Here is a 12,466-nt window from a genome sequence, read left to right on the forward strand (position 1 = left end):
ATTTTTGGGTTCCATAGATTTAGATCAAAACTAAATAGCCACCACAAACCACTACAGACTGCTACAGTCAAAGGGGGGATTAAAATTCCAGCTCAGTGGTTCCTTGATTTTTCTCAAAGTAAATTGAGGATATCCACAAAAATTTAATGTAAAAGAAAGTATTGCATTACATGTAAAAAAGCATATTTAAACACTTTAATGCAAGGGAAGAATGTTACTGTTTCTTGATTTAGATTTAGCATGGTAGAGTAAGAAAGATTTTATTTTGGAATAGGAGTTAAACATCACATTTTGAAATGGGAGAATATCAAATAGTAAATAGAAAGAGTTTTTCTGTTATATGCTAGGCAACATTTTCATCAAAGTTATGCCTGTCTGATTATCATGAATTTCAACAGAAACAAGAACCACTACAGTGCACAACAGAGGAATATTTAAATCTCTGCCATGAAAATAAATGGCCAATAAAACATATATTAAATTGAAAGTGACTTGAGGGTGTCTCTCCATACTTCAGTTTATAAGGTAATATATAGTATTAAACTGTCTTGCAATTTTGTTCATATATCTGAAAAAGGAGAACTGAAAATATATATCCCAGGCATGCATGAGATGATATAGATAGATAGATAGATAGATAGATAGATAGATAGATAGATAGATAGATAGATAGATAGATAGATAGATAGATAGATAGATAGATAGATAGTTGGGGGGAACATGAAAGCAATTTGGTAAAGTACTACTGTATAATAAAAGGTAGTTGGAGCTCATAAGATGCATCTTAAAAATTAGTCATTTATTCCTTTGTATATGTAAAGCAGATCCAACATCTTCTAACATTGATTGCAGTGGCAAAATATCTAACTACTTTCATAATTTGCTTTATTTCACTGACTGTGGTAAAAAAAACACAGAACCTCTGATGAGGCTCAACCCATTCATTTCAAGTAAGTGATGAAACTTCAAAGTTCACATATAATAATGAACTCTTTAGACATGAATACATTTCTAACATTTCCTTTCACCGAAAAGTGTAAGTCTTTCTCCAAAAAATCTTTTTCATCACCATTTTAACCTCCTGATTTCTCAGGGTATAGATAAGTGGGTTCAAAACTGGGGTAATTGTGCTATATATGAGGGTTATTATCATATCTCGTTGAGAGGAGGTACCCACAGTGGGAAGCATGTAGTTAAACAACACAGGAACATAGAGTAAAGCCACCACAGTTAGGTGGGACCCACAGGTGGAGAAGGCTTTTTGCCAACCCTGCTGGGACTGCACTTTGCAGAGAAGGAAAGTGATAATGTAGAGATAGGAGAGGAGAATGAAGACAAAAGGGCCCATAACAACACAACTGGTCACAATACTGAGAAGCATGAGGTTGAGGTGAGTGCTGCCACAAGCCAGTTTCAACAAAGGCTTGATGTCACAGAGAAAGTGTTCGATTAGATTTGGCCCACAAAAGGGAAGATGAGCAGTCATCACTGCATGCATCAAGGCATGGAAAAAACCAGTTGACAAGGTGGCAGCTGCCATTAAAACACAAAACTCTTTTCTCATGGTGATAGTATAGCGCAGTGGGTTGCATATTGCAACATAGCGGTCATAAGCCATGAATCCAAGGAGAATGCCTTCACTGCTACCAAAGAAATAGAAGAAGAAGAGTTGGACCATGCAGCCATTGAAGGAGATGGTTTGCAGCTCTGTTAGAAACCCAGACAACATCTTTGGAATAGTTACTGTGGAGTGAAAGATGTCAAGGCAGGAAAGATTTCCAAGGAAAAAGTACATGGGGCTGTGCAGGCGAGATTCAGCTATAACAACAATCATAATGGTACCATTCCCCACCAATGTAGCCATATACAACAGAAGAAAGATTGTAAAGACTATATACTGGACCTCCAAATCATTGTTTAGTCCCAACAAGATGAATTCTTCCACCTTAGTTTGGTTCTCTATAACTGAAAAGGAAGCAGAGAGTCATAAATGTGGACGGAAATAACCATTCAGTGTTGATTAATTTTTTTCCTCCTTCTTATGACCAGAAAGAGAGAACTATATAAAAGTATGGCAAGAGAATAATAATAATATGATGATAGTAATAATGGAATATGATTAATATAAAATATCTAACAAATAAATAGATAACAAGCTCCTGATCTGAAGCCAAACCCACTTCTCACTATGGTAGATAAGGCATAGGTATTTAGGTGAATGAAGTAATGTCTTCATTTATATTTCTAGAAATACTTAGAGATCTACAATGGCAAAAGTTATGCAGGCATTATTGACCCTTATTAGTAAGAATTAACTTGTCCAGTCCAACCTATAGTGATCATAGAATGCTGTTTGTCAACTCTGAGAGAAGGATGTGATTCTGAATTCAGTGCCCTGAGTCTGAAAGATGTACACGTTGTCAAATGCAAACCAGGCATTTCCAGCTTTAACCTTTCTTCAATAGCACAAAACATATAAATAAATATACTACATTTATCCTTGGGTAAAGTTGGAAAGTGTATCCAAAAATAGTCTGTAACTGAATTCATTCAGAAAACATCATAGATTTCCCAATAATTTGCTGTTGCCTGATAACTACAGAAATAGCTGATAATATCTGTACTCTAAAATGAAGTGATAACTTAGAAAATATTACCCATTTTTCTTTCTAAAGAAAAATTCTTACCGGTAAAAGTTTTCTCTGTTTGCTTCCCGAAATGGGACTCTGTCCTGAGAGCCATGCAGAAAGTCTCAGAAATATTTTTGTTTCCACAGATTTTTTTGAAATCCTAGTTTGGACCAATCAACAAACATACCATACACATAGATAGCATGGATTAATATGTGTGGATTTTGGGGGTATGTTATCATGGTGAGCATTCCATTTTTTCCTATTGTATTCTTCAGTTGGATTTATCAGTTCCTGAGATGTCTCAGAAAGATGTCTGAAAAGAACGAATGGATCAAATAAAAATCCTCTGAATAAAATGCCCAAACTAATATCTATTTCTGTTAGATATTCAGACAGTTCATACCTTAAATCTTCCTCAATCTCTTCCTCAATCACGGCTAAACAATTGAAGTTAAATAGGGTTTGAGAAGCAGAAGGTCAATGTCATATATTTAGATGGTTTACAAGAGACAAACCATTGTACCATAATGCATTGCCAGTTATTTGTTACTTTACAGCATGTCTAGAAAATATTCTTGGTTGCCCTTGGGGAAAAGAAGGAACAATTCATGAAGCAGTGTGCTCCTCTGGGGATATATCTACTCAATTTGAGAATGTAAACACTACCTTCCACCAATTAATAATATTTTAGCTTTCTCCCTCCCTCTTCCTCCCTCCCTCCCTCCCTTCCTTCCTTCCTTCCTTCCTTTATATAGCCACCCATCTTGAGCCAAACTCTGGATGGCTCACAACCAAAAGAAAACAACAACATATATTTACAGTTAAAATATTAAAACTAGAAATATTAAAATAAAAAAAACCTGGCACCATAGCCAAACTTTCCCATGTCGCCCACAAGGTCATCTCATCAATCTCATCCTATACCAGTGCTTGGGGGCTTCAGTGCTTTTTGGAAGGTTAAAAGGATGGGGGCATGCCAAACATCAGGGTAAATTGCATTCCATAGGGCAGGGATTGACACCAAAAAGGCATGCTTTCTAGGTCCCACAAGATGGAAACATTTAAGGAAAGGGACTAACAGTGTGCCCACCCTATCCAATCTGGCAGGATGGGCAGATATCCTTAGGGAAAGGTGGTCCTGCAGATAACCTGATCCCATGCCATATAGGGCTTTAATGATAAGAACCAGCACCTTGAATTTTACCCAGAAAGAAACTGGGAAATAGTGCAGCGCAACAGGGATGTAACAAGGGTAAACATAGGGGCACCCATCACTGTGTGCACTGCTGCATTCTGGACCAGTTGTAACTTCCAGGTGGTCTTCAAGGGCAACCTCACAGAGCACAGAGCACAATGCAGTAATCCAAACAGGAAGTGACAAAGGCATGAGTGACATGAGCAAGGCCTCATGGTTCAGGTATGGGCACAATTGGGACACAAGACAAATCTGTGCAAAGGCCTCCCTAGCTATGGCTGCCATATGCTCCTTGAGCAGGAGATGTAAGTCTAGGAGGACCCCCAAATTGCACACCAGCTCAGTCTGAGGGGAAGCCACCCCATCCATAGTTAAAAATGAAATATCACCTGGGCCTGGGGGGGGGGGGCAAAACTGAGAGCCACTTCATCTTGTCAGGGTTAAGTCAAAGCCAGTTTCTCCCCATCCAGACCGTTAAAGCCTCTAGGTACTTGGCTAGCAACACAACAGCATCACCTGTCCAGCTAAAGGTAGAGATGCTGGGTATCCTCAGCATACTGATGATGCTACCTTCCATGCCATCAGATGACCTCCCCCAGCAATTTCATGTAGATGTTAAAGAGGAGAGATGAATGACTTGAGCCCTGAGACATCCCTCATTGCAGGGTCCTGAGTATCAGCCCTCCCAGGTAAACCAAATAGGAAACATGACCAGATGAGCTTATTCTATTTTATGTAAGGCTACGTTAACAGAATCTTGCAAGTCTGAAAGTAGAAATCTCCAACATCTCTTTTTACAGCCTGATCCTTCCTAAGTTTCATTCCCTGACTGTTAAGCAGCTATGGGCTCCTCTTTTTACAAGTGTGACCAATGCCACGTCAGTGCCCTGCCCTGGCCTGAACCCAGGCTAAAAAGGGTGCAGATAATCTGTTTCATCCAGGGCTCTTTGTAGCTGAGCATCAACCATGCTCTCAACAACCTTCCCTAGAAAGGGAAGGTTGGACACTGGATGAAAGTTGTCTAGCACTGTTGGGTCCAAGGATGGACTCTTAAGAATGGGGCACACCACTGCCTCTTTCAAGGCAGATGGTACCACCCCCTCCTGCAAAGAGGCATTAACCACCCAACCACATGCCATCTTCTGGGAGGCCTTGACCAACCTGGAAGAGCATGGTTTCAGGACACAAGTGGCTGAGCTCACAGCCACAAAGACCCTGTCTACTTGCTCAGGATCAACCAGCTCAAACTCCTCCCAGAAATCAGGGCTCAGATGTGTCTCAGTTACTTCCAAAGGATCTTCCCAGCCAGAGTCTAACTCTGAGTGAAATCAAGCAACTTTATGTGACAGATGAATTTGAGATAGGTGACTTTTTATGAAAATATGCACTATTTTCAGTCCAATGGATTTATATGGAAAATAAATAATCACTACAAGCTATAGTCTCTGCAGTTGATTTAAAACTAGCAGAAAACCCAGCTCACTTGTTTCCTTTAACATATCCTTGATTTTTTGAAAATAACTTGGCAATGTCAGTCCAAATTCCACATAATACAACATATTGTATTAAACAACGTGCAGTTATGAAGATTTATCTAAAATTGGTATATGGAAAATTCATGTCAGTGATGTAGGAAGGATGGATATTTAAACATATGAAAGGATTTTTCCATGTAAAGTTCAATACAAAAGCATGTATTTTGTATTACTGGTTTTCATTTGGCATGGTTCCATTAAGAAACATTTTACTTGAAGAGACTAGTGAAAAAGGAGAAAAGGAAATAGTATACATTTTTCATGTCAATTATTTGATTTTTATTACCATTTTTCTCCACCAAAACAGAACCAATTGCCACAATCACCAATTAAATGACTTCTTAAGCTGTCCTCCAGTCCAAGTGATCCTCAGCCAATCTCAGTGTTTCTGCCAACTTAACAGGTGATGTGGATTTTGCTGGGGGGATGTTTATTAACCAGCTTTATGAATTTCACTGACAGCAAAGTTGAAGATTTCATTCAAATAGCTCATTTACCTGAAAAGAGCTACAATAATGTTTTAGAGAGAGGCTAGTTCAGATGGTTCTATTTGATTACAAATGGACAAATTTCAGTAAGTAGTAAACAATTGTTTAATTGCTTGTATTTTGATTATACTACTGCTTCAGGTTCCAGATTATAGAATAGCCTTACTCCCTATTTGTAGTACAAAAACAAGAGTTGAACCAAATATCCCATCACTCTCATTTAATATGGCGAGTGAGAAGACAGGAATTGTAAGACACCAAGTGTGGAGTAGTGTTAAAGGTATTGAACTAGGCCTGGGGAGACTTTGTACTCAAGCATGGGGCCCAGGGCATGGGACAGAACCCATCACCTGGCTGAGTATATAACTGGTTGGATGGTGCCCAGCTGCAATGTGTTTTATTTTTTATATTGTGTATTTTATTGATTTTATTATAAGCTGCCTGGAGTCACATGAAGTGTAATGGGTGGCTATATAAAAAGAATAAATAGATAAATGTAGTTCAAACTATCCAGGAAAGCTTATTGAGTGACCCTAAACAACTCACTCTCCTCTTTTTCACCTACATCACTTCCAACTTTTATGATTACAGGGATAGAATAAAGGGACAGCGACATATAAGGTGAAAGAAACTGACATCAATCTATGAAATGAATAAAATAAATATATAAAACTGGGTCATTTGGAGAATTCCAATCATGGGAAGAATTTATATTCTGCTTCCAATAGTGAACTATCACTATTACTATGGGTTATTTTTCCAGCATGTCCTTTCACCAAGTTCTATTTTTTTTCCCCAAAATGTTTTTCATTGCCATTTTAACCTCCTGGCTTTTCAATGTATAGATAAGTGGGTTCAAAACTGGGGTAATTGCACTATAAAGGACAGTTATTATCACATCTCGTTGTGATGTGGTACCAACAGTGGGAAGCATGGAATTAAGCAACACAGGAACATAGAGTAAAGCCACCACAGTCAGGTGCGACCCACAGGTGGAGAAGGCTTTTTGCCAACCACTCTGAGACTTAACTTTTAAAAGAAGGAAAGTAATAATGTAGAGATAGGAGAGGAGTATGATGATAAAAGGGCCCATAACAACACAACTGGTCCCAATACTGAGGATAATGAGATTGAGGTGTGTGTTGCCACAGGCCAGTTTCAACAAAGGCTTGACATCACAGATAAAGTGCTCAATTTGATTCGATCCACAGAAGGGTAGAAAAGCAGTCATCACTGCATGCATCAAGGCTTGAGAAAAACCGATAGACCAGGCTGTTGCTACCATTAGAACATAGACCTCTTTTCTCATGATGACAGTATAGCGCAAGGGATTACATATTGCAACATAGCGGTCATAGGCCATGATTCCAAGGAGAATGCCTTCAGTACCACCCATGAAGTAGAAGAAGAAGAGTTGGATCATGCAGCCATTGAAGGAGATTGTTTGCAGCTCTGTTAGAAAACCAGCTAGCATCTTTGGTACAGTTACTGTGGAGTGAATGATGTCAAGGCAGGAAAGATTTCCAAGGAAAAAGTACATGGGAGTGTGAAGGTGAGGTTCAGTTAAGACTACAATGACAGTAGCTCCATTCCCCACTAATGTGGCCACATACAACAGCAGAAAAATTGCAAAGACTATATACTGAAGCTCCAAGACATTGTTCAGACCCAACAAGATGAATTGTTCTACCTGGGTTTGGTTTTCCATCACTAAAAAGAAAGCAGAAAGTCATAAATGTGGAGAGAGATAACTATTGAATGTTAATACATGTTCCAATCTCAATCAATCAATTTTATTTCAGTCATAGGACAGCATACATGTTAATAAATGTTGTACCTCATTGAAGACTAAATCAGATTTATTTAATTACTGTTAAAGATCACAAAATAAATAAACAAACAAACAAACAAATGAATAAATAAATAGCAGCTCAGAAACAATGGTCAGACCAAATAAGGACAGTATAATTGTCCTAACAGTCAGGAATCACGCTGAGACGAGGAGCAGGTCTCTAGTGTTTATCACTGCTACATAAGACAGAAAATCCTAACAAACTGAAGAAGCGTGGGAAAACCCAGACACATAAACCCCAAAATTTAAGGCGGGTCTGATCTGTGTCTCTCTGAATGGCTGCTTAATTCCTCAGTACTACACATGCGTTTTCCCCCCTGGATAGAGGCCCCCTCCTGCTCGCCATCAGTACTCATGACAATAATAGTTATATCAACCTAAATTTTAAAACTTAAAAACTGGAGAACAGGGAGAGTTGAATAAAATATAGTAAAACAATATCAAACATAAGATAAAATAGAAATAGAGTAAAATAGGAGTACAGTGACATAAAAGGGGAAAATAACATGCCATAATGTCATCACTCCAAAATTAGGACATCTTAATCCTTTTTATTGAAATTGCTGCAGATGGAAACTTAGCACCTCTATTAGGGGGTAAAAGGGTCCCAATCACCAAACATGAAGTGTGGATGGGGCACTTAGGCACTGACCCTATTTGTGATAGGCAAAATTGTGAAAGTGGGAAAGAGAGCAAAAGGTATGGGGTTCACCTTTCACACATATATAGATTTTTCAGATTCATGGCACTGAATTTTCTTCTCTTTTCAGGTTATGAACAATATCCTATTATCACTATACATGGCTGGGACAGATTCATTATTGCTAACAAAATTAATAATGCCTGCATAACTTTTGTCATTATAGATTTCTAAATAATCCTACATATATAAAATTATGACCTGATTTATCCAATTATCTGCAACATTTCTTTATTTTGATCATTGTGAGAACTGAGTTTTGCTTCAGATAATTTTATTTTTAATCTATCCTTTGTTTCTTAAGTGTACCTTGTTAGTCAATTTCCATTATTATTCTCTTGTCATATTTTTACTCTCTTTGGACTGGCTAATCTTCAAATTCAGCCAGAACATTTACTAACAGAACTTTCTCTGGCTTACCTCTAGCTTTGTCAAAGCACAAGAGGTTTCCTTTCCTGAATAACAGATGATATACACCTCACCTGTTTATCTAAAATGTACCCTAAGAAGTACTAGCAAACGTTGTAGCTTTGGCAGCTGCTGAATCACTCAACAAGAAAACACAGGTAAGGTGTAATTGTACCCATGTGCTTTCCACTGGTTCAGTGGTGGTCCATGTTGTGGTAATGTATCACACATTGTCTCCTGTGCCTTCAGTCCTGCCAAGAATTAATATACTTACCAAGTGTGAAACAAAATGGACTCTTTCAGACTGAACTCATACAACACAGTTGAGTAAATAATAATAGAGAAAATATGTAGTTCAGGATTGAGTTCTTGGGTTCTTGGTCATTTTTGAGATTGGTTTTCTTCTTCAAGATATTTCATTACCAGTTAATATCATTTCTGCTCTGACATGAGGAACTGAGGTGTTTGGATTCCTTATGTACAGTCAATTGTCTGATCAGTCCTGAATGGATTTGGACAAGATGTATTGATTGGGGCATTGTTTCTTCTTTGACTGGCATGCTATACTTTGGTACTTTTGTGGTGATTAGGTGATGGTTCCTGCTTATCTATAAAGCATTTTCAATGCAGGGGATACCCACACAAATGTATAAAAATTATCTTTCCACTCAATTAACCTTAGTACAGCTATGTAGCAGAACTCACCAAAACAAAACAAAACAAAACAAAACAAAACAAAACAAAACAAAACAAAACAAAACTAAACAAAACTAAACAAAACTAAACAAAACTAAACAAAACTAAACAAAACTAAACAAAACTAAACACCCATAACACTTCCATATATTAAAAACACCTCAGAAGCCACCAACAGGTAACTATGACCCCTTGCCATGACTGTAACTCCAAATTAAGAAAAACCTTCCAAAGCAGCCTAAGAAAACCCAGAAACACAGTTAGCAAAGAAGACAAAATAAAAGTCATTTACAACATATATTTCAAAGACTGTGAAAACCACTATGTATGGCAAACAGGTAGAAGATGGGCAGAACACATCAACAATATCAATTGGCAGACTGAAGACAGGTTGACAATCCATTAATTTCAGAGAATCAGAGTATTTCAACTATCATTTTGATTGGGGAGTTATAAACCTGTTAGATCATTCTTAAGAATGCAATGTTAAGTTCATCAAAGTTTGGACCTCTGACAAATACGATAGAGATAGACAGACAGACAGACAGACAGACAGACACCATTTATGCACCACAGCCAGTGGTCAAAGAAAGGGGCAAACAACCTAGAGCATATCAGAGCATATCCTTTATCAGAGGCCTATTAATTCACAACCAGATAAATAGGAACCTGCAGCTAATCACCAATATATATATATTTTCCTAGAGTTATTCCTGCACTATGGCAGGGTCCGCTTGTTGACATATCTGTCTCCATTTGACCCAGTCCAAGGCATCTTCAGGGGTGCCATCCCTCTTTTTTTCACAAAAATTCTGTTAGCTCAACAGAATAAACAGCAATTGAAGATATTCCTGAATTCATACAGTTCAGAATTCCAAGAGTTCTAATGACTTTTTAAATTAAGAGCTTCTTGTCACTCAAATGCAGTATTAACATGTATTTTACGCTACATGAAAATTTGAAATTAGAAAGGAGAAAAAAATCCCTCAATTGTTGTAGAATATCATATATTCTACATACTGTATATTGTTGAGTATCTTATACACAGTTGATACGACTAGATGGTTCGTTTTTTTTCCTGTTTTGCTTATTATTCATTATTCATTATGTTCCTCTGTTCTTTATCTTATACTTTATTTTTCTACTTCTGTAGTTAACTGGGACTTCTTTGGTTTCTTTGTGTGTGTGTTATTGAACACTTGAAATAAAATGCATACATAAATACATGAAGGAAGACTTGATAAGGACATTTCCAGTTTTAAACTTGTCTTAGTAATAGAAAATATATAAAAGTATACTACATTTGAGGGACGCGGTGGCGCTGCGGGTTAAACCGCTGAGCTGTCGATCGGAAGGTCGGCGGTTCGAAACCGCGCGGCGGGGTGAGCTCCCGTTGCTCGTCCCAGCTTCTGCACACCAAGCAGTTCGAAAACATGCAAATGTGAGTAGATTAATTGGTACCGCTTCGGCGGGAAGGTAACGGCGTTCCGTGAGTCATGCTGGCCACATGACCCGGAAGTGTCCTCTGGACAACGCCGGCTCCAAGGCTTTGAAACGGAGACGAGCACCGCCCCCTAGAGTCGGACACGACTGGACTTTACGTCAAGGGAAACCTTTACCTTTACTATACTACATTTAGCTGAAGTTAATGCTGAAAACTGCATCCAAAAATTGACTGTAACTCAGTTTCATAATTGACTGTAACTCAGTTTCATTGGGAAAACATTATGTATGTATGTATGTATGTATATGCCATAATGATAACTACAGAAATGGTGTATAATACGTATAGTCTAGCATGAAGAAATAACCTGTGTAGTATTTTTTTTTCATTCAGAGAGAGAAAGAAAGAGAGAGAGAGAGAGGGAGGGAGAGAGAGAAAGAGAGAGAGAGAGAGGGAGGGAGAGAGAGAGAGAGAGAGAGAGAGAAAGCCGTTTTTCCCCTATTGGGCCTCTACCTCAATACATCAGTTCTTAAGATAGCTCAAAAAGAATACTTGCACATTTCAGAGATGGAAAGAAAGAATTGATTTATTCAGGGGATTAAATTAATTTATATTTGTTAGATATCCAGACAATTCATACCTGCAGAACACCCCTTTCCCTGTCAAGAATGAAAACTGAAGATAAGTAAAGCTTAAGGAGCAGGAGTTCAACTGTGTATATTTAAATGGGATGCAAAAAATAAACCCTTAGAGTAGAATATATTCCCAGTGATTTGTGGCTCTTGATCACATAGTTATTTTTCAAAGCATTATTGGCTGCCACAGGGGGGAAGAAGGAACAGTCCTTGAAACAGTGAGTTCCTCTGGAGAAAAAATCTACTGAATATGAGAATGTAAACAATTTCTTCAACCAATTGATGCTATTTTAGTATTTTTTAATGACCAAGGCTATTTTTCCAAGGCCTTGAAATAGTGCTGCAAATCTTTTCCTTACTGACAATAAAAATAAGGAATCTGTTATAATTTGTTTATTTATTTGCTATACAGTCATAGCCCCCCAAAATATATAAAAAAAACTGAAGGGAACTACATGGAAGTAATATGGCAAAGGTCTAGAATCATGAAAAGCAGTCAGAGTTCACATGCCATGATGCATGTTAAATCTTTATTCCCTTTTATATGTAAGTCAAATCCAACAACTTCCAATAATTATTGCAATGGCACAAAATGAATGAATGAATGAATGAGTGTATGTGTATGTGTATGTGTATGCGTATGTGTATGCGTATGTGTATGTGTATCAATCTGGGCTCCTTTCTCCATATTCAGTCCCTTACATTCTCTGGACACCAGTCTAAGTCTACCACAGCATTCCCTGCCTCACTGGGGCTGGGGGAATGTATAACTGGGTGTCATAAGCACACTGAAGACACCTCACCTCAATCCAGTAAATGACCTAAATCAGGGGAGCCTCAAGACCGTTGGTTTGGATCTCTTCCCTAATAACCTTTATTC

The 12,466-nt window shown here is 37.9% G+C and overlaps 2 protein-coding genes across 2 annotated transcripts; both read right to left on the bottom strand.

Annotated features, from left to right (window-relative positions):
* Positions 1–1,024: 1,024 nt before the first annotated feature.
* Positions 1,025–2,742, bottom strand: LOC134496454 (olfactory receptor 12D3-like). The gene is made up of 2 exons (XM_063302182.1): positions 2,688–2,742; positions 1,025–1,965 (listed from the first exon to the last, which is right to left on the bottom strand). Exons 1-2 carry the CDS (start codon positions 2,740–2,742, stop codon positions 1,025–1,027), a joined length of 996 nt encoding a protein of 331 aa, XP_063158252.1.
* A 3,881-nt stretch (positions 2,743–6,623) lies between these two features.
* On the bottom strand, positions 6,624–7,559 carry LOC134496455 (olfactory receptor 12D1-like). The gene has a single exon (XM_063302183.1). The coding sequence runs from the start codon at positions 7,557–7,559 to the stop codon at positions 6,624–6,626; it is 936 nt and encodes a 311-aa protein (XP_063158253.1).
* Positions 7,560–12,466: the final 4,907 nt, after the last annotated feature.

This window comes from Candoia aspera, chromosome 4 (genome assembly GCF_035149785.1).
Source record: "Candoia aspera isolate rCanAsp1 chromosome 4, rCanAsp1.hap2, whole genome shotgun sequence".
Lineage (NCBI taxonomy): Eukaryota > Metazoa > Chordata > Lepidosauria > Squamata > Boidae > Candoia > Candoia aspera.

Coding starts and splice junctions, on each gene's coding strand:
- LOC134496454 (XM_063302182.1), bottom strand. CDS start 2,742: ATGGCTCTCAGGACAGAGTCCCATTTCGGGAAGCAAACAGAGAAAACT. Junction 1,966..2,687: donor AACAGAGAAAACTTTTACCG/GTAAGAATTTTT, acceptor CTTCCTTTTCAG/TTATAGAGAACCAAACTAAG.
- LOC134496455 (XM_063302183.1), bottom strand. CDS start 7,559: ATGGAAAACCAAACCCAGGTAGAACAATTCATCTTGTTGGGTCTGAAC.